General features: G+C 41.9%; 1 protein-coding gene across 1 annotated transcript in view; it reads right to left on the bottom strand.

Moving 5' to 3' along the window:
- zfhx3b (zinc finger homeobox 3b) overlaps positions 1-26541 on the bottom strand; it is a 327286-nt gene that overhangs the window by 30652 nt on the left and 270093 nt on the right. Inside the window, exons 5-6 of the mRNA XM_078210650.1 lie at positions 4236-4360; positions 1991-2191 (exon numbers count right to left, since the gene is read on the bottom strand). Coding sequence (XP_078066776.1) covers positions 1991-2191; positions 4236-4360 — 326 coding nt within the window. The remainder of the gene's footprint in view (positions 1-1990; positions 2192-4235; positions 4361-26541) is intronic.

Here is a 26541-nt window from a genome sequence, read left to right as displayed (position 1 = left end):
TATCAAAAGCCAAAATGTTTTACAGAAGAAAGGAAATCCACAATATCTATCACGTCTCAGAATCACAATCAGGAATGAATTAGCATTCTTCAACTAAGTGCATTATCATAAAAGGACCGCTCTCATCATTTTTGTATTGTGTTCATTTTTTCCTAATATTGATACTGAAAATGTCTACAATGCATAATCTTCAGTATTATTAAGTGAGCAGCAAAGCGGGGAAAAATAAGCTCCCAGAAGGTTTGCATTATTCTCATTAAAAAAAAAACCCGAAACATTCTAACCATGTCATGTGTGGTTCAGGGATGTCATCTGAGAGCTCGCATGCAGGCCAGTGGATTAAGTGTACTGCATACTTTCATTAAAAGGAGTTGCTGAAGACTCTAGTAATGCTGGGAGCTCTGCAGCGTAAGCAGGAAACAGTAACCATAACAACGACCACATTACAGGCTCTGAAAAACTGACTGCCAAATCATCAGCTAAGCTACTTTTTCCTTCATTTGACAAATACAATGCTGCATCAAGCTGTAATGGCAAAATGTATTTTCTGAATTAAGCGGTCACTTACTGTGCTTCAGAAGAGCAGGGCTTCCCTTTTATGAGCCCAGAATCCCTTTTATGCATTTATTTAGCATTTTCCTTTTGGTTCAAAGTACATGTTGCACATATGCAACACCTTTTAAACTCCATAATGCTAGCCTCGCGACTAATCCAATTGCCTTCAGAAGCATAGACAAGATTTCTCATTATTTTGTCACTTTGCATTAGTTCTTAAACTTCACTACACAACTAGTCTGAGAGACACCATATGATCATGTACCTTAGTCTTTTGTTTACAAAGCCCACTCATTCCGTCCAAGGCTCTTGCGCTTCCAGTCATTGCTACAGTGGCACTTCACTGATTATTCCACAATAACTGCACAAAGCCCGATGAGAAATTTTGCGGATCATCGCTACAGTACCCTGTACGCTCTTGAAAGACCAGCTAGTTATGTAAAGGAAGTTACTTAACACCAACATATTCAAGGCTTGAAGAGCCAACTACCCAAGTTTCCACACGTGCTGAGCGTCCTTTAGGGGCTGGAGCATCATAAAAATGTCACTGTACAAAAACCCCATCTTACAGTCAGGTAACAAATTCAGTGACAAAAACTATAAAGTGATTCATAGCAAATTTATGCTTTCTCAAATGGACAAACAAAAAATCCGATTAGATTTTGTAACTCTTTTCTTCAACCTCTATGTCGACTGTGTCATATTCCCTCACAGCATTAGTAAGAGAATGAGTTCTGCATTAAGTTAATGAAAGATATATGTAGACCTGAAAATAGGGGACTGCCAACAATCCTCACTACATTAGAAGCTCTTCAGTCACTCACACTGAAGCTCCGACTTCCTCTCTTTACTGCTAATACTCTTAAATCTCCTCGTTGTTAAGATGAAATTGACAGATAAGTTCGGACAATCACAGTAATCTGAAATTGTCTCTTTTGTTGCCATTTATGACTGACTGAAGTACTCTGCTAATCAAATTAATGTTGAGGTGGAACTTCCTGCCCAAGCCAATTAAGCACGGACATAAGATAGCACTGGTCAGGGGCACCTTTCATCTCCTTTTATGCCCTGAATCTTCCTAATTCTAGAGTTGAAATACAGGTTAATGGAAAAATGCATGTCTGAAACATTGGATATTGAATAATGTGGGTGTTGCATTACGGCAAACCCTTTAGTTATTACAGATAATGGGAACATCTGCACATTTCTACTCCACAACACCAAAGAGTGAAATGTATCTTATAGTTTAGATTTCCGCTGTTGCTATTAAAGCTTTATGTTTCAAAGATTTATTATTGCAACTCACCACACTAAATAAACATAGTAATGCAGGCTGATTGTTGAGAAGTACAACTCTCCCGGGAGGGATGAGACAGGAAGAGAGAGTTTGAAGTCATATGTAATTGGGGCTGTGTATATTGGGTTGGACACTTACCGCCACAATGAGTTTTTCAACGCAGTCGGGTGCCACACTGTGCAAGTGAGTCAGGTGTAACTGGAGATGGATCTTGTTATTCAGCATGTCTTGACAGAGAGGGCAGCGCAGCATGGGCTGCACAGAATGTTGGGATAACACATGCATCCTGATGCGGTTTACATCAGTGTTGCTGTACTTGCAGTATGGACATTGATACATCTGGTTGGAGGGAGGAAAAAAAACAACTCTTAAAACTTTTTAACATTATTACAAATACGTGCAAATAGCTCGGGTGACGAGAGATGTCTAATATCTTGGTTTTTCCTCAAAAGAGCTTTATCTAAATCCCCCTCCTTAAATTCTAAATTTACATACCTTCCCTTTTCTAATCCCTCCCCCACCTACCCCAACACCCCCTCCCCCACCCTTACCAACCCAACAAGCGCAATTTCATCCAGCAATCTTGTACAGAAAGAGGGGGCGGATAAATTGTTCCCCGGCATATATAAACAGTGCTCATTTACAGGCTTCCAAGAAGAATATGAGAGCAATCCAGTCAGAATGTTTCCAAAGATCCTTTCCTATTGGGAAACATCCAGTTTTTTTCTGCCTCATGGCAGAATGTATTGGCACACCAATTACTGCATCACCCACAACACGGAGTTTTAAAAAATTATTTCTCAATTAAGTGCTATTGTGCCTTCCCCTTTGCAAAATTGCCATTTCTTTCCTCTGTTCCTGAAGGTCCTTGCTCATGCTACAGTTCCACAGGAAAGAATATCCAACCCATAAATCTCTCACCCTTTCCAATTCTCTCGTCTTCCTTCTTGTCCTTCCCCAGTTGATCTAAGTTCACTCACTAAGACGTTGGTCAAAGCTTATATTTGGGCCTGCCGTTAACTGAGCTGCTCTGGGGAGCAGAAGACCAGGGCTACAGCTTCTGGCTACTCAGCAGGGTACTCGAGTCCAATGAAGATTACCTCTACACCCGACTATTCCAATGCACGGTTGCAGTGTGGTTAGCACTGCTAATCCCAGCAGTAAGGACCTGGGTTCGATTCCAGCCGTAGGTAACTATCTGTGTGGAGTTTGCACATTCTCCCCGTGTCTGCGTGGGTTTCCTCCGGGTGCTCCGGTTTCGTCCCACAGTCCAAAGATGTGCAGGTTAGGTGGATTGGCCCTGCTAAGTTACCCCTTAGTGTCCAGAGATGTGTAGGTTAGGGGAATTAGTGGGATAAATACATCGGGTTATGGGGATAGGGTGGGGTAGAGGGCCTGGTTTGCCAGCATGTAAAAGGGAAATAATACTTCAACGTTGCAGACCGAGGATGACGACCATCACCCTCCCCTCCTAATGCCATCGAAACCACTGTGAATGAGATGAATGGTCTCCATGTGGAATTTATCCCCCTTTCCTCTCTGGCACTAATGGAGCTAGTGCATGTTTCCTTCATCCTTCCTCCTCACATCTAGGTTCCCAGAATTCCCTTTTGAATTGAATGCACGAATGTAACTCCTGGATCATTTATGAGCATCAGAAAGGTGTCATGAATAACGGTGGATGGGATGTCCCAGTCTGAAGGAAATTGGTCTTTGGCTAAGAAGACTGAAAAGTGAAGAATGAACTGGCGCTTTCTGAAATGGGAAGGTGAAGTGTAGATAAATCAGACATTCCATAACTGTCAGCAGCTACAGAGGAGAAAGGAAGCATCATGCACTGAAACTCCTCCTGAGTTGAAAGATGTCTACATAAAAAATGCAATTTCTAATAATTATATGTGATTTAAAACAAACTTATACATGGACATTCTCAGGAGAAATAAACAAAAAAGTAACTCAGACTGGGTGGCATGATAGCACAGCGATTAGCATTGCTGCCTCACAGCGTCAAGGACCCGGGTTCAATTCCAGCCTCGGGTCACTGTGTGGAGTTTGCACGTTCTCCCCGTGTCTGTGTGGGCTTCCTCCGAGTGCTCCGGTTTCCTCCCACACTCCGAAGATGTGCAGGTTAGGTTGATTGGCCATACAAAGTTGCCTCGTAGTGTCCCAAGATGTGTAAATTGGATGGATTAGCCATGGTAAAATGTGTGGGATTACGGGGGTAGGGAGGGGTGGTGGGCCTGGGTCAGCGAGTTGGTGTAGACCTGATGGGCCAAATGGCCTCCTTCTGCACTGTAGGGATTCTATGATTCTATTCTATGATTCTATATCGTTAATCTATTCTGTGAAACTAAAATGAAAAGTAATGATTTTCGGTATGTACCTGCTCTGTACTTGTTTCTTCCGATGTCCGTGGCCTTTTGGAAGTAAGAGGGGATTCCATAATTCCTGGTAGTGACGGTCGCTTCGCAGTCGCTGAATCCTGTTGTTCTTTGTCTCCTATAGATACTATAATCAAAGGGAGATTGTAAGTTGAGGCCTGATCCACCCAATTTAATCACTATATAAGGTCATTTTAAATCCCACACATGACGAGAGCATATAAATCAAAGTCTGCCAGCTGTAAAAAACAGAGGCATCATTTGAGAACATAAGATTTGTGTATTCTCACAAGAACTAGGCATTTCATCATCAGATGTGCTGAAATGCTCAGCAATTTTAATTGTTAGGCCCATTTATTTCAAACTAGGGCCAATTGCATTAAAAGTGGATGTAGTTTAATTCATTGAAATGGTGTACAATTGGTAGCAAACAGTGGGACATTCTGTGGAGTGTGCTATTTCTAAACTCCATAAGCACAGCATTAACTGAATTTCATGTTGAACTATTTATAGTTCGACAACACTGTCAAAAACAACAAAGCACACATTAATTGAAGTGAATTATGAGACCTGTAATTTCACATATTCAAGACTATTTAATTCTTATTATAAATATATTTCTGAAGTATCCCCTTCCCCTCCAGAGAACACTGGATTATTCAAATGTAAGAGTTGATGGCCAGGCCTAAATTTAACCTTGTTGATGATGATTCAGAGAGCAGTAATAAAATAGTTTACATTTGTAAAATTGTAATTAGTACGGTTTTTGGTGTGCAACTTAGAATCATAGAATCATACAACGCAGAAGAGACCCTTTGGTTCATCGAGTCTGCACCGACACATTACAAACACCTGAATTCCCACCTAATCCCATCTGCCAGCACTTGGCCCATAGGCCTGAATGTTATGATGTGCCAAGTGCTCACCCAGATACCTTTTAAAGAATGCAGGGCAACCTGCCTCGACCACCCTCCTAGGCAGCACATTCCAGATCATCCTCTGGGTAAAGAAGTTTTTCCTCACACCTCCCCTAAACTCTTGCCTCTCACCTTGAACCTATGTCCCTTCGTGACTGACCCTTCAACTAAGGGGAACAGCTGCTCCTTATCCACTCTGTCAATGTCTCTCATAATCTTGTACACCTCGATCAGGTCCCCTCTTGGTTTTCTCTGCTCCAGTGAAAACAACCCAAGCCTATGCAACCTCCCTTCATAACTTAAATGTTCCATCCCAGGCAGCATCCTGGTGAATCACCTCTGCACCCCCTCCAGTGCAATCACATCGTTCCGATAATGTGGTGACCCGACCTGCACACAGTACTCTAGCTGTGGCTTCACCAAAGTTCTACACAACTCCAACATGACTTCCCTCCTTTTGTAATCTATACCTCGATTGATAAAGGCAAGTATCCCATATGCCTTTTTCACCATTCTATGAACATGCCTTTCCGCTTCCAGAGATCTGTGGACAAACATGCCTAGGTTCCAGTTGTTCCACAGAACTTCCTGGTGTCCTGCCATTCATTGACTACTTTCTTGTCAAATTATTCCTTATACTTTACAGGGTTAAATTCCATCTGCCACTTATCTGCCCATTTGTCCATTCTGTCTATATATTCTTGTCGCCCAAGACACTTCGCCTCACTGTTAACCACCCGTCCAAACTTTGTGTCATCCGCAAACTTTACTATCCACGTCCCCACATAGTCATCAATGTCATTTATATAAATGACGAATAATAGGGGGCCCAACACAGATCCCTGTGGTACACCACTGGACACTGGCTTCCAGTCACTAAAGCAGCCTTCTGTCAACACCCTTTGTCTCCTACAACTGAGACAATTTTGAATCCACTTTATCTATTACCCAGTATCCCATGTGAATTTACCTTCTTTATAAGTCTCCTTGTCAAAGACTTTCTGGGAGGAGAAATTGGTTTGCTCCCGTTTCTAGGCGCAGGGACTGTGATACATCATTATTCCATGCCTAGTCCTATGGAAGTACATGGCAACTAAACTTTGTGTTCTTCTAAATGGTTTCAGTGTGCAGCATTCTCAACAGGGGGCCCAGCAGCATGTGCACCAGATAGCCTAGAAGACATCTTAAAGGCCGTCTTATATAGGTACTTGCAGCACGAGCTGCTTTAATTGTCTCTGAAAGACTTGGTTGTAAGGAAACAAATGGAGCAACGGGCAAGAGATGCAGCACTTGGAGGCATTGGTAATTGAGATGGAATAGAGGTAAGACTCCTACAGTTGGCCAGGACACATCTGGCATTGCTGAGAAAATTCTGAGGTATCTTCTTGCCTCATGCCCCTTTTCAAATCCCACCTCACTCTCATGCTGCTAATCAACATGAAATACAAGTTACAGATGGTATGACCTTGAACTTTCTACTTGTACTCATCCTTGCTTTGCGCACCCTTACCCTCCCATTCTACACTTGTTTTCAGATAGCCAAGAACTGCTGCCTGGCCTGTCACTGCAGCCTCAGTATAAAGGGCGAGCATTGCTGCAGACCTTTGATGAAGGAGCACCATCAATTGGAGCCACCAGCTCAGGTACTAGCAGTATACCAACCTGAGGGCAGTATAAAGTCAGGATCAGCACAGGTTGAGTCATCAGGTAAGGGTGGGCTACAATGAGGCCAGCGGGAAAGGATTTTATCCCAGCTCACTGCAAGGACTGGAGGAGTGCACGACATGGGCACAAGTCCAGCTTGTGGAGACTCAAATGAGGACTTTCATGGTGGCCTACAGGAAAATGCTGAAGGGCTTGCACACCTAGATGCTTAATGTATTGTTAAGCCTTATGGAGCCTCTTGCATTTGCCAGGAGTCAGGGTGAGTCCAGCCCCAACCTGGCACAGGACCTTTCAGAGGTATGGTGTTATTGTCACTGGACTAGCAATGGTAGCCCCAGTGGTCCTTGCAGTTAAGGAACATCTCCCTGCCAATGTGTGGCTCCTGCAGAGCCATGCCCATGCAGTCACTGCACCCTCATTACTGGGAATCATATCAGTCTGGAAAATCCCCAACCCCTGCTTCTCCCTGGTCAGTGAGAAGACAATGAAGTCCACTCTCCTTCTATACAGGCCCTCTGTCATTAATGGACGGTGAACTGTGAGATGTTGCTACTGTTCTCTGCTCCGGCCTAGAAATTGGCTTAGAAATTGAGGATGACTGTAACCTTGACAGCTCTTCTGCCCATTAAGGGGCATCCACTCTGCTTCTGACATGTGCATGGCATGCCAGCGCTAATGTCTTGTCAGTCAGTGTGTGTGCTGCATGGGTCACATCGGAAGTGGTGGCCAACGTTTTTTGAATTTGGGGCTTCCACTGCTCCAGCAGTAGTGGCAGTATGGGGTCTCAGCATAAATGTGGTTTTCATTTATACTATAGACTTTTGCTTGTAGACTTTCTCTCTATGTAAGTTGTTTTTCTTATTCACCAAACACAACAACGTATTGCTCAATTCCCAATTCCAAGCAGTTCTTCTCAAATAGACATTTGTTTCTATGCATGTATTTAAATTAACCAGAGTCTGTGATAGATCACAGAGTTAATGGATAATAGAAAGAATTACATGGTGAGCGGAATGGTTAGTTCTTGTTTCTTGCTTTATGTTCTTCCCTTCATTTTTGGATTTGCTCACATTCCAAAGCATGGAAAATGCAAGGACTTTTAATTAGAAATATTTAATTTGTAATATCAGACCCAACGAAGGATATTATTAAAAGAAACCCTTAAAACAGGTGAAATGCATCCTCTGCTGACTCTATAGGTAAATGCATCACTTGAAATGATACTAATGTGCACATATTACAACCGTCCTATATTTGACCCCTGTTTTGGGACTATGTTAGCCGCTCCCAGAAGAAATGTCAAGGGAAGCACTGCACAAACTAAGGAAGGAATCCTGCTCTGGAGGGCTATCATTGGAAAGTATCTTTTTTTTACAGGGAGAAAAGATCAGACCGGCGGCATGGTAGCACAGTGGTTAGCACTGCTTTCTCACAGTGCCAGAGACCTGGGTTCGATTCCGGCCATGGGTGACTGTCTGTGTGGAAATTACACATTCTCCCTGTGTCTGTGTAGGTTTTCTCCAGGTGCTCCAGTTTCCTCCCACAGTCCAAGAATTAACTTATCATAGAATCCCTACAGTGCAAAAGGAGGCCTTTGGCCCATCGAATCTGCACTGACCACAATCCCACCCAGGCCCTATTCCCGTAACCCCACATATTTACATTGTTAATCCCCTGACACTAGGGTCAATTTAGCATGGGCAATCTACCTAACCAGCACGTCTTTCAGAGCAGCCGGAGGAAACCTATGCAGACACGGGGAGAACGTGCAAACTTTGCACAGACAGTGACCTGAGGCCGGAATTGAACCCGGGTTACTGGCGCTGTGAGGCAGCAGGGCTAAACACTGTGTCACCCCATAAAGATGTGCAGGTTAGGTGGATTGGCCAGGCTAAATTGCCCCTTAGTGTCAGGGGGATTAGCAGGGTAAATAAGTGGGGTTATAGGAATAGGGCCTGGGTGGGATTGATGTCAGTGCAGGCTCGATGGGCTGAATGGCCTCCTTCTGCACTGTAGTGATCCTATGATTCTATTCTATGATTATGTTTCCATAGATTTGTCAAGATCGGTGACTCAGCAGATGTGGAGACTTTGCTCTGTAAACAGTAGGCATTGTCATTCCCAAGAAGTTACAAACCAAGGGAGTTCAGAAATTCATTTCTAACCGCTTGATCTTTAATGCACCATCCCCTAAACTTGGCAGTAGAGATCAGTTGACCAAATCCCAGTAGAGATCAGTTGACCAAATCCCGTACAGTTCTTTCAATGTTCAAATTTCATGTATAAATTAGCCATTACTTTTCAGTCTATCGCTCAAGTTCATTGGCCAGAGCTCTACTATGCTTTTCTTCTACGGAATATAAAGAATATTTTATGTGCAATTTTAACTGATAACACTTAAATAATTGAGAAGGAAAATTATATTTTTAGTTAAATATGTAAAATTACAGAATGTATCCCCTGTGACCAAGCCTCTAATTCTTTTGAATATCAGCTTGTTGCCATATAAGCCAGCTAATAGATTTGCCCCCAAGTTTTACTGAGAGGTAATTCCGTCGAGATATGGTATTCAGAGAAGGCAATTTAAATTTTAATGTTACAAGAATGTTTTATAAAAACCAGTTTGCTACTCTTAAAATGGGATTATTTGCCAACTTCAGCATTGGTTCATTATATAATGAAAAGGCTATGTCCTAGGGCTCAGCTAGTTTTTACAGAGCTTGGGCACAAGGGTTTCAGTTTGTGTCTGAAAGGAGGGTAAATGAGAAAGATCATAAGTGGTATTCTACTTGTAATTAAATAGCACATAATTCCTTCATTAATTTTTGATATTTATCATTTTTGTTCAGCCGTGGATTATTCCGATGATTGATTAGGCTTCAGAAGTATGCATAAGTCTAACACCAAAATAAGAAATAATTCTGGCTTACCATATTTAAAATAGTTGCCATTGAATGGTTACAATTTTGCAAAATTAAGTATGACATTTTTTCATTTATTTGTTCCCGGGACGTGGGCATCATTGGCAAGGCCAGCATTTTTTTTACCCATCCCTAATTGCCCTCGAGAGTACAATTGCCCCAGGGAGGGAGTTCCAGGATTTTGACCCTCGACAGTGAAGGAACAGGCGATATCCATATCTAAGTCAGGATAGTGTGTGGCGAGGAGGGGAGCTTACAGGTAGGCGATGATGTTCACATGCATCTGCCCTGGTCCTGTGGAAGAGTTTGCGGATTTGGAAGTGGTTGTTGCAGGGATCTAGGTGAGTTGTTGCAGTGCATTTTATTGGGGGGATATACTCCTGTCACTGTGCACTGGTCGTGGAGAAAGTGAATTTTTAACCTCTAACCTCCTCTTGTGGCTACAATATTTATGTGGCTGGCCCAGTTCAGTTTCTGGTCAATGGTCACCCCCAGGACGCTGATAATGTGGGATTCAGTGCTGGTAATGCCATTGAATGTCATGGGAAAGTGGTTAGATTCACTGTTATTGGAGTAAAAAACTAAAAGTACATTGAATTCAAGGTAATCTACATTAATGGATTGAAGTGTTTTGTATTTGACACATGTTTACCAATATTCTTCCCCTCTGAAGGTGGTATTGATTTCTTGTTGGGGTACAGTGCCATGGGTACTATTCAAATGTGGATTTTGACAATGAGGGCTGGTAAACTCTTAACAATGGCAGGTATCAAATGGTGATCAAACTTCCATACAAAGTTCACACAAGGGTCTCTGGATAGTAATGCAGAGGGAAAGCCCTGAATGATTTTCTGCTCTGAAGCCAGGTGTGGCAGCACATCCAAAGTGCTGGATAAGATCAGGTAACCTCAGCAAAGACTGGGGACAGAAATGGGGACATGGATAGCTTCTACTGTGCAACTATTCATTAGGTTAACCTATTGAGCCATGTGGGTGACAATATCTGACAATCTCAAAGAACAGTGTGTTCAGATGAAAAATCATAGATAGAATCCTTCAGTGCAGGAGGCCATTCGGCCCATCAAGTCTGCACCGACCACAATCCCACCCAGGCCCGATCCCCATAACTCCATGTATTTACCCTAGCTAGTCTCCCTGACATTCAAGGGCAATTTAGCATGGCCAATCCACCTAACCCGCACATCTTTGAACTACACGGCCAATTCTAATCAAGTAATTGCAGTCTTTATTCTTCTTCTCAGGCACACTCACTGTAAATCAAATTCTTACATGAGGAAAGTCCCTTAAAGACAACATGGGAATACCATATAAGAAAAAGAACAAGCCTGTGTAGTGTGTACAATATGTTGAAATTCGAGTTGAATTACTATTTTCCAAAGATAATATTGTCACAAAAAGAAACTGGGGCTCCTCTAATGCATTATGATGATATTACTTAATAATTATCAATTAAATTTTGTCCAAAAATATGGTTATTTCAGACTGAAAGATATACAGTAGCTCTCACTGTGACACACTGTGATTTACCATGACTGTTGACATAAAACAATTTATTTATGACTCTCTCGGTAACATACAGCCCATGAAAAACATGAACAAGCTTCCTTATATAAACATATTTTTGAATGCTTTCCAATGGTAGTATTATGACGGGCAAATGCAGTTTGAGAGAATTCTTTGAAATGCTGTATGTACAGAGACCATATGCAAAATTCCAGCATCTGCAGTGTATTTTTTTTACATCATATGCAAGTTTATGTTTCACTGAGTAGAACATATGGATGAGTTTAGTTAATATAATTTAGGACTGAAGCTTGTCTTTCACATTTATTGTTAAAACTTTTAATGCTTTTGACAGGGCCATTAAACTAACATTCCTCACACTATAAGCCGAGATTCAATTGCTGGTGATCTCATTCTAGTCACTAGGCTGCATAAACCAATAAAAACTTCCATAATCAAATGGCAAAAATTGAGCACAGAATTGAATGTTTGAAGCCTGCGTTTTAACTCCTTGGTGCTTATTGTTCAAAAACTGAACACCATTAGTTTATTTATTAGTGTCAAATAAAATAATTAGAGATATATTATATGGTGATGTCAAAAGTGGGCTTACATTAACACTGCAATGAAGTCATTGTGAAAAATCCCCTAGTCGCCACACTCTGACGCCTGTTTGGGTATACTGAGGGAGAATTTAGCATGGCCAATGCACCTAACCAGCACTTTCAGTCTGTGGGAGGAAACTGGAGCACCCAGAGGAAACCCACGCAGACACAGGGAGAATGTGTGCAGGGTTCACACAGACAATGACTCAAGCCGGGAATCGAACCGGGTCCCTGGCGCTGTGAGGCAGCAGTACTGACCACTGTGCCACTGTGCTGCCCAATCTCAGCAACAAAACCAACAAGTTGAACTTGAAAAGAAACTCAACACTTGATGAATAAGCAAGTCATCGATTAAATTTGGTTAATAATTAGTAAATATTTGAAAAATTGAAGTCTTGCTGTTCAGTGATTCCTGTAGTCACACATGTAGCAATCCAAAGCATGCATACTTCTTTTAAGGAAATCTAATGCAAGAACTGACTCAGATTATTTAGAAAAGTTTTGGAAAACTCCCTTTACGACATGAATTCTGCTAGTAGGGGCAAAACAGACTTGAAACAATTCTCGCCACATGCATTGACAAGAGAAAGTCCTTTGCAAAATGTTGATGTAGATTCTATATAAAATCCCAAACGACGTAAGAGTTAGATTGACATTTGCAGTAGCAGAATACACTAAGATTTCCAACAGGGAAAGTGAGGGTAAAAATGGCAAATCAGTTTTAAAATCTTTTCCAGTTGATTCAAAGTTATGTTGATTCTCGGAAATGATTTAGAGCCCGAGTCACATGTTAATCTGCTTCTGTCCCTTCTGTTTCTTTGACCACTGCAGAGATTTATTGGGCAGCCTTACTCCTGCTGCTATATGGCCAGGTTAGCTGTACAGTAAAAGTCACGCCAACTAACAGATTGCTTTGACCTTAGTATAGAATGTTTTATTGGCCCTTTTCGCATCCAGAAGCCCCCATAACGGCATAAAAAATATTTACATCAGGAAATGGCCTTTAAAACCAGATATTCTGCTTCTCAACTTTGCCTTAGAAAAAAAATGAACTGATCAAAATTGTGAAACATTTGAGTGCAGTTAATAGGTTACAAATCACTTACGGTAAATACAGTGAGTCAGGTTGAGGTTGTTATTTGTTGTGTTCTGAATGAACGAAGCATAGACTGGTACATAATAAGTTTGCTTCTCCACCCCCCACTAGACTAGCTTTCACATATTAATTTCCATCATTGTTAATTGTCATCTACACAATTGGTCTACGCTGTTTCATACATTCACACGGGCATAATTTAGACTCAGCAACTCTGATGTTAAGTAAATATAAAATAATTAGAGATATATTATATGGTGATGTCTGTGGCATATGTTAACATATTCCTTTGTCCCAATTAGCAGATTATAAATGGCATCTTTAACACCCTGTCTTACAGCAACACAGCCCACACAATGCAAATGGAAAGAAGCTGGCAGTTGTCCAAGAGTGCCAAAGGCATCATCAACAAATTATGGGTCCAAAAAGCTCTGTTATGTGATAATGCGAGGGTGCAATGCAAACACAGCTGCTTTATATTGAGCAACAGGCACACTAGGCCAGGCAGTATATGGACTACTGAAAAACAAACCCCTAAAAAAAATTAATTCTACATGATGAAAACAATTTTAGTCTATTTTTACATTACACTTACACATTGTGCGTCTGACAATTTAGCTTTAAAATGGGAGCGCAGCGCACATAAAAACAGCAGCAGATAACGGTTATGGTACAACACCTTTCTTATCTCCTTCTGGACTGGTCAAAACAAAACCAGCAATAAGATTAACAGCTCTCATAATAGCTCTCTGCATTCCTGTGACAGAGGCAGTTGAAGGATTAGGAATCGGAATATTGAATTGACCACAAATACGCAAGTCTCTTCAATGATATAGAACTGTCAAGTCCATCAGTTTTGTATGAATCTATGGCTTCAGAATCGGTTAAATGGTCAGTAAAGTGGTTTGATGTGTACTGCAAATAGCTACCAGTCTGGTCTCCTGGAGCCATATTCTGCAGGAATAAAAAACCTAGACTGAAAAACATTAATTGAAGGGAGAAAAATATCTATTATAGTCATGCTTTCAATGACAGGGCCTCATAAACATAGTGTAGATCACACAAAATAGCTCCTAAACAATTGTTGAGGATGTAATGAGCCAAGTGGCACGAGATGAAAAATATAACAGAGATATAAAAGATAATTTAGCAGTTAAAGTAAGTGAATCTTGAAGAAGAGCACTTCCTAACTTGCATAATAATTGAACTACTGTCAAGAAACTGCAGGGCACATGGTCAGAATACTCAATGCTTCTCACTCAAACATAAGTTTTATTTTAGCTGGTTACATGTGCCATTTAGATTTCAATAATTAATTCTGTAAACTGCAATAAAGTAGGAAATCCATCATATATGATCAGGGGGCCTCACAGACATACTAACTATGGAAATATGTAAAACATTGCAATGACTGCAAGGTCCAGGTTTATGATAAAAATGTACAAACATCAATCAATATGTAGATTGAGATTCATGGCCGCACCCCAGGAATTTGTGTGCAAATCAGTTGCAAAGACCTCTTTTAGATTTTTTGTTGAATTTCGTAAAGTGAATTCCTGAATTCAAACTCTGTGGGATTTGTAACCATACACTTCTGAATCAATTCAGTTAGAGGCTGAATTTACTTATTTGCTGCCGGTTCTGCCTTTTTGCCAAAAGCCAGTTTCAAAATCATTAATTGGCAGCCAGTCCAGAAGATGGCTCCAAGTCAGGTGATCTGGGGCTTTTGGATATGGTTCCCATGCTATCTTGAAGAATATATTAAAACATGAGACAAAAAGGCTTGATAAGTCAACAGGAGGTTTTATTTCCTATCTCCAGTGAGTCTAACACTCTAAACCAATGTCAAAGTAATCTTCACCGCTTTTGCTTTAATCTGCAGGAGAAAGCGTAGATGAGGAGTGAATAGAGCAAGTCTTTTCCAACCAAGTCTTAAAGATTCTTTGAACTTCTTGTCTGGCCAGAGAACTTTATTTTTCCCCCTAAAAATACACAATTGATGACACAGTAGTTCTACTGATGGTATTTTTTCCACCACCGTTCCTCTATCATGGTCCAACTTACAATTTCATTTGTGCTATTAGTGGATGGCAATAATGGAATTGGCAAGACTGGATGGCAGCAATGCTGGAGGATCGATTATGTGCCATGTGATCATCTAACACTGACAAATGTCACTGCATTTATATTGTGAAGATTGGGTAGTTGAGTGTCTTTGCTCAAGGTTTTGTGACAGGGAAGATACAAGTGAAAGAGGAAACACTAATGGGGACGAGTAAAGGACTGGAGTCTAAGGGAAAAGATGGGAAGAAAGGAGGAAGAAGGGAAGCCACTTATAGGAATGGGATGAAATAAAATGGTGTGGGAGAGTTTCACAAGGGAGAAATCAGAGGTGAGTGGAACTTCGATTCTCCCAGTAACTAATTGCAACTCATTGTAATTGCACCAATTACCGATAGTAATAATGTTGGTAACATTCATATTTTCTGTCATTACCAACAATAATACAGGAACCTGATAATCATATAAAATAACGGAAGGGCTTTTTAATACCTTGGGTGGGATTTTCCAGCTGCGCTCACCCCAAAGCCGGGAAATCCCGCCTGAGGTCAACGGTCCTTTGCATGGTCCATGTCCAAGCCACTATGATTCCCGTGGCGAGTGGAATGGGAAACTTCCATCCCTTGTTTCAGTTCTACAGGTTGGGGAGAACCATTGGTCATGTACTTAAGTTATGTGACAGCAGGAACAGAGTAGATGTGAGGTGGTTCCTCTTCTCGAGAGTGTGATGAACTGTGCAAATATGCTGTCAGCTTCTACAAGAGGTGAGAGTTGAACAGGTTTTTAGCTAGGACAGAGATCACATCTTCTAAAAAGTTAGTGATTTAACCGTTAATGTAAGTATGGCCCGTTTGAACTCCTGGACAGCTTTCTGATTGCCTGACAGTGTCAGGATTTCCCAGACACTTTCCCCTTTTCTGGCCTTGGTTTTCATTCTCTTCCAGGGGAATATATGCAGCTGGGCGGTTACTAAATGCTTTATCATGATGCTCCAGGCATCAGGAGTGTGGGCCAAGACTAGATAGACCAGCTGGTCTTTCCCTGCTCAGCAATTTTGGCATGTTGATAACTTACTTGAAAAGAATATGGTTCATCTGTCAGGAGTTAGATTGGGTTGGGTTGTTAGTGTGAGGTGGACCAAGTCGAAGCAGCGAGTAGTATCCATGCTAGACCACACCTGGGCTACAAGGTGGCAGGTAGGCTTGGCCACCCAATATTTAGTTCAAGTTCTCCAAGGCCAGATTTTGCGGTCCCACCGAAGGAAATGGCGAGTTAAATGATCTGGCGCATTGCCAGCGGAGACACGTCGCGGCGGGACTGTAAAATCCGGGCCAAAGAGTTCCTTCATATATGTCTGATTTGTAAAGTGGGCTCCACAAAGTATTCATCAGGACAATGCCAGGGACCCGAGTTCAATTCCAGCCTTGGGTGGAGTTTGCACGTTCTCCCTGTGTCTGCGTGGGTTTCCTCCGGGTGCTCCAGTTTCCTCCCATACTCCAAAGATGTGTGGGTTAGGTTCATCTGTCAGGAGTTAAATTGCTAAATTGCTCCTTACTGTCAGGGGGATTAGCAAGGTAAATATGTGGGGTCACGGGGATAGGGCCTGGGTGAGATTGTTGTCAACGCAGGCTCCATGGGATGGACACATGGCCTCTTTCTGCAGTGTTTTACGATTCTATGACACAAGTTCTTCGTACTCCATGGTGTTTACATTTATACCATTTACATGTTAATTTAATAGTTGGACAGGTTCAATTCCCGTATCGGCTGAGGTTATTCATGAAGGCCCCGTCTTCTCAACCTTGCCCCTGCCTGAGGTGTGGTGATCCTCAGGTTAAATCACCACCAGTCCGCTCTCCCCGTCAAAGGGCAAAGCAGCTTATGGTCATCAGGGACTATGACAAATTTACCTTTTAAGCATTAGAAGACAGCAAAATAAGAATTATTATTGCTGCATTGTTTTCTGCTGTGCCTATTTTGAAATTCTTGTTGGATGAAACTCGGGAAGAGATTGGGATCACCTCTATTCATACTGATAGCTTTAAACTCAATTGAAAACAGACTAACTTTTATGGGAAAAAGAGGAAAATATACGCAGCAGCAAGAATTGAAAACAATTGTAATTACAACTTTACGAAGTTGTAAAGTTGAAAGCATTAAACATATTGATAAATACACCCGAATTTGGACAATTTTCAAGAAAGACTAATTGATTAAAAACTGGGTAAATAGTATTTCAGATGTTCGCTCATCTGGCCCACACCAATTTGAACGGTTTTAGAATTGAAATTGCCTGGATATTGAATGGTTGCATCAGCTTTTACTATTCTCACCCCCTGTGTCCACACTTAGAATGGACAACATCACAAATGAGCCATTGCGTTCTTGCAGTTTTCTGAATTCATTCCTAGGCCGGGATTTTCCAGCCCCATCATGGCGGGACCTGCTGCGGGAGATTCGGCAACCCAGCCAAAAGTCCATCGATCTTTGGCAGGACTGGACAATCCAGGCGGTGGGTGGGCCTGGAAAATCCCACTTTAGGTGGGATTTTCCAGGCTCACCCACCCTCACAATGTCCGCCCAAGGTCAACGGATCTTTCAACTGTCCATCAAATTGTCCGTCCTACCCGTGACGATTGCCTTGGTGGGCGGGACCAGAAAATATTTACCCCCTTAGTCTTTCTTTTGCCATCTGCTGACTTTTTCCTCTGTAACTGAAGTAAGTGTTTAATTCGTCTTTCATTTCTGTTAGTGCATCCATTAAATCTCCTCCGTAAGTCTACGCTTAAAAATCATACTTTGCCCAGATTTGAATTTGGAATCTGAGTTTATGCAGTGTATCTGTTCAGTTTTCTAAAAAAAAATCATTTACAAGTTGTGGTCGTCGCTGGTGGCCAGCATTTATTGCCCATCCCTAGTTGCCCTTGAAAAGGTGGTGTTGAGCTGCCTTCTTGAGCTGCTGCAGTCCCCGAGGTGTAGGTACACCCACAGTGCTGTGAAGGAGGGAATTCCAGGATTTTGACCGAGTGGCAATGAAGGAACAGTGATACAATTCCAAGTCAGGATGGTGAGTGACTTGAAGGTTCCCTCCAGGTGGTGGTGTTCCAATGTGTCTGCTGCTCTTGTCCCTCTAGGTGGTAGTGGTCGTGGGTTTGGAAAGTCCTGCCTAGGGAACCTTGGTGAGTTCCTGCAGTGCATCTTTGAGATGGTACACATAGCTGCCATTGTTCGTTGATGGTGGAGGGATTGAATGTTTGTGGAAGGGGTAGTAATCAAGTGGGCTGCTTTGTCCTGGATGGTGTTGAGCTTCTTGAGTGTTGTTGGAGCTGCACTGATCCAGGCAAGTGGAGAGTATTCCATTACATCCCTGACTTGTGCCTTGTAGATGTTGGACAGGCTTTGGGGAGTCAGGAGGTGAGTTACCCACTGCAGGATTCCTAGCCTTTGACCCGCTCTAGTAGCCACAGTATTTATATGGCTAGTCCAGTTCAGTTTCTGATGAATGGTAATCCTCAGGATGTTGACACTGGTGAGTTCAGCAATGGCAATGCCATTCAATGTCAAGGGACAATGGTTAGATCCTCTCTTGTCGGAGATGGTCATTGTCTGGCACTTGTGTGGCGCGGATGTTACTTCATACGGAGGAGTATTTTTCTTTGGTTTCTAGCAGTTTCAGCCCAGTTGTTTTTCAAAACTACTTGAAGAAAAGCTAGGTGATATTACTGGAATAAAACTCAAAGATCTATTTAGAAAGAAGTTGTGCCTATCTGTCTGCATGACAGGAAGAAAGAAGTGTGACAGAGGTTGGCAGATGGAAAGATATTGGGGTTAGAGATAGAAGACTGAAAGGAAGGAAAGACATATATTCACGTAAGGAACAGCTGAATTTTCAAATCAGCTAATTGCACACCTGTGCTTTGGTTGACATTTTACTTGTGAAAAATAATTCAAAAGATTATGAGATGGTGAGAGATAGGGACAGATAGAGACAAATACAGCAGAAAATGAGTTCCTTTCCTTATTCTAATATGATTTCTTTGAAAGTTCCATTTTCCTGGTATATAAAAGCTATTTTGTGGCAAACAGGTGTTACAAAGGGGGCAAAGAAAACTGGTGGAATTTTCCATAAAGGAAAACTGGTGGTGGAGAGGGTGGAGAGGGCTGAGTCAGGTGACAGGAAAACAAGAGGTGGTGGGGATAAATTGGATAAGCAGGTAGTTCAAAAGGGGAGACATGAGGATAATTATGGGAACGCTAGTGTGGCAAGAAGGGGAATGGCGAGAGGGAAGGTAAGGGAGTAGAGAACGCAATGGAATGTAGGGGGAAAGCTCAAATGATTAGAGGAACGAATGGGGAAAAGTGCTGCCGCCATTATATTTTCCCTACAAACCACACCACAACTACTGCTTGCAAGCTTTAGCCATTCCTTTGCCCACCACATTACGTCAGATCATCCATCACCTCCCACCCAAAATGAAACAAAAGAAAAGCAAAATTATTTGAAAGAAACAGGGCTGAACAAGCAACAATGTGACAAAACTACATTGCCTGGCTTACCCTATATAAACTGACAAGCATACATAAAAATATCTTGCATCTGCATACACTTCCTGTCACCCTTTGCCATTATAAATTCCTTTGTTCACATTTACAACGGGAGCTGCCTATGTAAACTTGTCAGTGTAATTACAACTATCCAGTGAACTGCCACCACTGGTGGGAGAATTAATTGCAGCATGATGCATTTACATTGGCAGTTTCCATTATAGATATAATGGAAATGTTGGAACATAATGGAAAATACAAAAATAAGGATTGAATTTATGACTTGAAAATGGTGACTGAATTACAGTGGCATACCTTGGTTCAATTATCCTTCGTCTGCAACCCTGCTACACCTGCGGATTACATTAGGTCTCACTCCCTGCGTGCAATGTGCGAAATGTGTTTTACATGGACAGCTGTGACGTGGTGTCGGTTATGGTGAGTCACAGGACATGGTATTGCTAAACAGTAGGGATGTGACAAGGAAAACGTGACATGGGGAGTGTTACTGTAAGTAATTGCCACTGACAGGAAATGCATACTATATGACTCTTAATATAATAAACATTAATGTATTTTTACAAGCCTCCAGGATAGCCAAAATATTACAGACCGCATATGAATAATTCTGGTGAAGATTCAAGATGATCTGATTGCATATGGCGTGTTGCTCTGGTCGGTATGAAATCAGAACTGGGCAGAAAGCTGAAGCAGTAAATGACCAGAGTTCAGAAAAAGATCACATGAGAAAACTAACTTTTTTGTTGCCAATTTCATGTTTCTGTTTGTTCCAATCAGAATACAGCTGGCAGGCAGGAAATCTATAGGGTTAGAAATCAAAACTACTTACGATTTTAAGTTCAATTACAGAGAAAATACTCGCATGATGAAGGAACTAGCTTTGAACTGAAACAATGCATTCTCCTTCATCTTTGAAAACAACTAATTGACCACAGCGCGTTAACGATTAAAATAAACCTTAAAAATTACCAAACCGAAAGCAACGACTCAAGTCTCTGCAAGACCAATCCAGCCCTCACATTTATAAAGCCTGGAAGGGGACACGGGCTTATGTAACCTCTCCACAGAGGTAACCTGACTACTGCCCACACCTGGGGTAGGCCACGAAGAAGTCCATTATTCTCAAATGACAGAACAACTAAAATGGCATTTTCCTTTCTCTGAAAACCCACCTTTGCTTAACGATAATGATCCATTTTCACCTAATAAAAATAAAGTGCAACATCTGGAAATCTCAAATGATCGAGAGAGCCCATATTGAAACATGTGTTGAGACATTCATACATCAGAAGCCTCCGAATTTCATCCTGCCAGGAAAATAAATGTAATCTAAATATGACTGTATACACTGGACCTACTTCAGACTCACATTCCGCAAACACAATGCAAATCTTTCACTCAAATCCTTTCAATTTTTTTTTTGGTTCCTTGAGTGATTGTCATTCGAGTGAATAAATAATAAATGAGAGCAGAGGCCTGAGTACCAGATGTGGCTGGAATAGGTCAGACAGGACAACGGTTATTGCAGATATTTGGTGTTAAAGAAACATATGCTGCTGGAATGCAGTTCGGAGTTAAACTGTCCATCTCCACTAAACTGCTACAGATTCTTTCAGTCCTTAACTGAGGAGCAGACTCAAAGCCACGGTGTCTAAATTTAAGTTTATACTTTCAGTTACCCCAGTGTGGCCAGTTACAGTGGTCACTTCACACCTTTGTCAGCTGTCTTTCTCAAGCCCTGATTCAGGCTGCTTTTCCAAACCCCCGGCCGAGGATACACAAAAAAAGGGTTTCTTGCAGAGGATTATAGGCATGCCTGTCTGCCTTTAAACTAATGTGTATCTCTTACCACCTGACACAGCAAGGTCAGCCACCAGAGTTGTGGAAGAGTTTACAATCCTACTCGCCTGCCAAACTGGAGGTTAATGGCAGCAAATGGAAAAAAAACCTTTAAGGCCAAGAGACCATACTTTCCTTTCCATTGGCTTACTGAATCTATATTTCAAACTACTAAATCAAACTAATGGATTGTTTTTCAAAGGAGTATTTATCAATTGCTAGTCGGTGCTTTCAATTTCCCCAGTGGAACAGTGCGATGCCATTGCTATCTGGTGCAGCTTTACAACAGCGGCACAAATAGGTGCATCTGATGGTTAACGTCTCTGGACCAAATGAAGAACTCAGCAGAAATCTTGAAAATTAGGAGTAAGCATGCGAGATGCCCTGACCAAATGTAAATTCATTTTGAATGAGTTGCGCTGGTAAATATATTATTTTACACATGTACATGCATATACTTCTGGACAGATAATTTAACTCCTACAAGTGGCATTAGGAGGGTATGTTCTTAAGACATCTGAATGAGCCTGACTACTCAGTTTGCCCACTTTGTAATTAACCCCCAAAAGGATTACCAGCTGCTTTGTATTAAGTCCGAGACTAAAGCTTGCAAACTTGCGGAGGTGAGGGATGTACATTATTCCTGCATCTTCCAACAATCACACCAAATCAAGTACTCCTACTTAAAGTACTCCATGGGTCAGTGGATTGGCTATCACACCCTTCACATTGTGCCTGAAATAGATCTCATTCATCTATTTTATTGCTCGGGCAGCAAGGATTGAAGCTGACACTTCAGAAAGTCATTATGTCGCCAGTCCCTAGATCACAAAGAGTTAAATTTAGGCTGATTAAATGACACTGCTTTTGCTGGTAGAGGGAGGTTAGAAAGCCAGGTTAACCACATCTGACCTTTTGCACAGCTCAAGACATTAAAGTGTCAGTCTCAATCAAACATCAGGCGTCAAAAATGATTACATTGCAGGCCCGACATTACCCACACATACAACAATCTGCTGTGCACCATACTTTACACCAAAAGCCACAAAGGAAACCTACCCAGAACACTATGCCACAGGAGTGTGTGTGAACGTATGTGTGTGTGTGTGTGAGATTGTGTGTGTATGATGGGGGAGGTGGACATTTTTCTCTCTTTAGCATCTACATCAGTCAGCTAAAGTACTTTTGACAGGCACATCACATAAACTTCCATCTCCCAGTGAAAAAAAATCTAAGAGCCAATTAGGTAATTATTAATTCATGCCATTTTCCGTAAGTCCCGTGTTTTCAGCATCGTGTGTCTATAATACAATACCGTAAACTAATAAACTTTTGCGGCTATAAATTTGCCTGTCTTTCTCCCACTTATTAATAATAAAAATTCACAGCCGTACAACACTTTAACCTTTTAATCACTGGCTGCTGTTATCAGTGTGGAGATGCCAGATTTAATCCGTTTGTTTATGGCTCCTCAGCAACAATTTTTTTAAATATCTAATAATAGTTCAAGTTATTTTCAGTAATGGCAAAAAGAAATGATGCACGCAGTTGCCCAAGAAACACAGCTTGGGCGATGACAAAGAAAGATTACCACAAAACTAAAACTGGGTGGGTCTGGCTTGTATTGGTTCTCACCTCATACCGCTATAGCAGCAGTTTACTGACGTACAATGGATAGTGACTGATTATAGGACATGATTTTTGCCGGCTCCATGCTAGACGGCATCTCTGTTTGGGGAAGAGTGCGAAAAAAACCCCACTGATATCATTAGTTCCTCCTGTTCAAACAAATCCTGAAGAGAGCTCTGTAAGGTTACCTGCATAAAACCTGTTTCATTATTACAGTGTACCTGCCTGAACCACTTAAATGTCCTACCATTTAATTGGTTACTCTTGTGGATTAAGTGCTTATGTAGAGAGTATTATAAATGAAGCTAGCTAATGGTATCAGATGCAGTTGCTTGGGTGACTGCTGTTATGCAGATAAAACCATTCCAACATTTTAGTTCAGGATATGGGAAGATTGTAAGCTCGAAGAGATATGACTAAACACTTTTAAAAAAATGAAAGTTACAGTGTAACTATCCTGAAGGTCTGGGGTGAAATAAAATGACCAAAGAAACCCAAGGATAACCTGGTCTATTACTTGGGATCTGCAGTAATTGCTTTAATTCTATTGTCGGATGTGGCCTTTGATGGCTAGGCCAGTATTTGCTGCCCAATCCTACTTTCCTTTGAGAAGGTGGTGGTGAACTGCCTTCTTGAACTGCTGCAATCCATGTGGCGGATTGTTAGGAAGGGAGTGGTGTCAAGGCCCTTAGCCTTTGGAGTATCCAGTGCCTTCAACTGTTTCTCAATATCGTGCTGAGTGGATCAAACTGGCTGAAGACTGACATCTGTGATACTGGGGACCTCCAGAGGAGGAGGCCAAGATGGATTATCCACTCAGCACTTCTAGCTGAATAAGGTTGCAAATCATTCAGCCCTATCTCTCTCATTGACGTGCTGGGCTCCCCCAGGATGGGGAGATATGTGGGACTTCCTCCTGCTTTTAATAGTCCACCACCATTCACGACTCGGTGTGGCAGTACTGCAGAGGGTTGATCTGATCTGCTGGTTGTGGAATTGCTTAGCTGTTGCTTCTACTATGTCGCATGCAAATAGCTGGTGTTGTAGCTTCACCAGGTTGACACCTCATTTTTGGGTATACCTTGTACTGTTCCTGGCATGTCCTCCTGCACTCCTCATTAATCATGATGGTGATGGTGATGGTGGAGTGAGGGGACCATGAGATGACAGATTGCTGCTAAATACAATTCAGCTGCTGCTGATGGCCCACAGAGCTCATGGATACTAAGTTTTGAATTGTTAGATCTATTCTGAATCCTTGTCATTTAGCACAGTGGCAGTGCCACACACCACGAAGGAGGATATGCTCAGTCTGAAGATGGGATTTTGTCTTCGTAAGGACTGTGCAGTGGTCACTCCTACTCAGACAGTCATGGACTGGCAACACAGCCCAGCAGAGCCGATTGCACAGTGGTGTATAGCTGGGAGGAAATTGTGCTGGGAGTCCTCAACATTGACCTCAGACCCCATGAAGTCTCATGGCATCAGGTCAAACTATGGGCAAGGAAACCCCCTACTGATTACCAACTACCGCACTCCCTCAGCTGATGAATCAATACTGCTCCATATTGAACACCAATTGGAGGAAGCACTGAGGGCAGCAAGGGCACAGAATGTACCCTGGGGAACTTCAATGTCCATCACCAAGAGTGGCTCTGTAGAACTACTCCACACTAAGCTGGCCCAGTCCTGGAGGATACAGCTGCTGGTTGGGGTCTGCGGCAGGTGCTGAGGGAACCAACAAGAGCAAATTGAATTTAGATGCCACCAGCTGCTGTGATGGGATTTGAACCCATGTCTCCAGGGAATTTGCCTGGGTTTCTGGATTATTCAGCCAGTGACAACACACCTATGCCCACAGAAGAAGTGTGTGTAACAAATGTATTTTTGTTTGAAGGGAAACAGCAAGTAGTTAATAAAAAAGGGAGAAAAAAATCACCCACACACAAGAATGGAAATCATATTCAGATATTGATTAAATATTACTGTTTGATGTAACAAGAGGAAATCGTGTAAGAAGCAAATGGATCACTGAAAGGGTTAAGAGTTTTTTTTAATGAGATGGAACACGAAAATGGTTGCATTCTGGGGTGTTTTCAACATTCTTTTAAGCTTAATACAAGAGTGAAAATAGATGTATGGTTTGAAAGACACTTTCATGTGAAAGAGCCCATCTCCTGTATATTTATTGTTAACTTCTGATTAAATACAACCAAGGTGAAATGAAAGCACTGCACCACATTAGGTCCTGAATCTTGGCTTAATTAGAGACTTAACTTGCAACACTTTGAGGTAAGGGGGATTTCTGACAACAGGACTGAATGTATATTCAGAAGGACTATTTTTACAGCATGGAGTGCAGGTCCAACAATATCGGTATCCTGCCGCCCATCCTGTCCCCGCCCGTGCATCACGAGTGGTTGCTAGCCTTACATAATTTAATTTTCGTAAATAACTTGCAGGTGTTATTTTACATTTCTCTCTCTTCCTCCGATTGTGGCTTCCCTGCTTTGCTGTCTGAACACTGGCCGACAGCAGCACACAACCACCCTCAGTTCCAAAGACATGGTCTTCACCAGAAATAGCACATGTCCGCAGAACTTCCTTGACTCTGGATATGACAGAGTGTGCAGCATAAATCACTGTTACTTAAAGATAACAGCCACTGTTATCTTCAAGTAACAGAAACAGCTACAGCAACTGTCCATTGCTGGATCTCGCCTCTATTTTACTCAGCATGCCTGTACTGCACCACTGGAATCACCATCATCATCCTCACTTGAGCTCTGATAGCTCTTTTCCCCTTTACATGGTTTCAACTAGTTTCAGTTGTCCCAGGAATTTTGGTTTCCACCCTCAGTTTCACTCTTAGTTTCTTGAGAAACTGGCAGAGTTTCAATTAGGGTCTGTCTCAAAAAGTACAAGCTTGGAATCTACGGATTCCACCACACCCATCACCAGGGGATATCTAAACCAGAAATAGGGTCATTTTTCTTCTCAACTGATACTTTCTGCATCCACAAGTAATCCAGTAGTGGGAGGTCAGGGTCCAGATTACTGTGTTACTGAGCTATGAAGGTCTGTATTTCTGCTGTTAGTGGTTTCATTTTCTCGACTGGTCTGCCCTGTGGGAGGAGAGGGACCAAATGGCAACAATGGAATTTCATTTAGGGTAAGGGACAGGAGATTCAGAGAGGATTTGAGAAAAAACGTCATTCGGGGGGTTGTGGGAATCTAGAATGCACAGCCTGGGAAGGTAGTGGAGGCCGGAAACCTTGCAACCTTCAAGAAATATTTGGATGAGCACTTGAAATATCATAATAGGATACGGGACAAGTGTAGGAAAATGGGATTAGTGCACCTTTAGTGGTGGACTCGATGAACTGAAGGGCCTTTTCTGCACAGTATGACTCTATGACTATGACTCTATGACCTTTGAACTGCAGGTATTTGGGTTGCAGCCAAAATAAATGAAGTTCTACATA

Source organism: Mustelus asterias, chromosome 4 (genome assembly GCF_964213995.1).
Source record: "Mustelus asterias chromosome 4, sMusAst1.hap1.1, whole genome shotgun sequence".
NCBI classification, from domain to species: domain Eukaryota; kingdom Metazoa; phylum Chordata; class Chondrichthyes; order Carcharhiniformes; family Triakidae; genus Mustelus; species Mustelus asterias.
The sequence above is the reverse complement of the archived record's forward strand: the minus strand, read 5'-3'. Positions and strand labels throughout refer to the sequence as shown.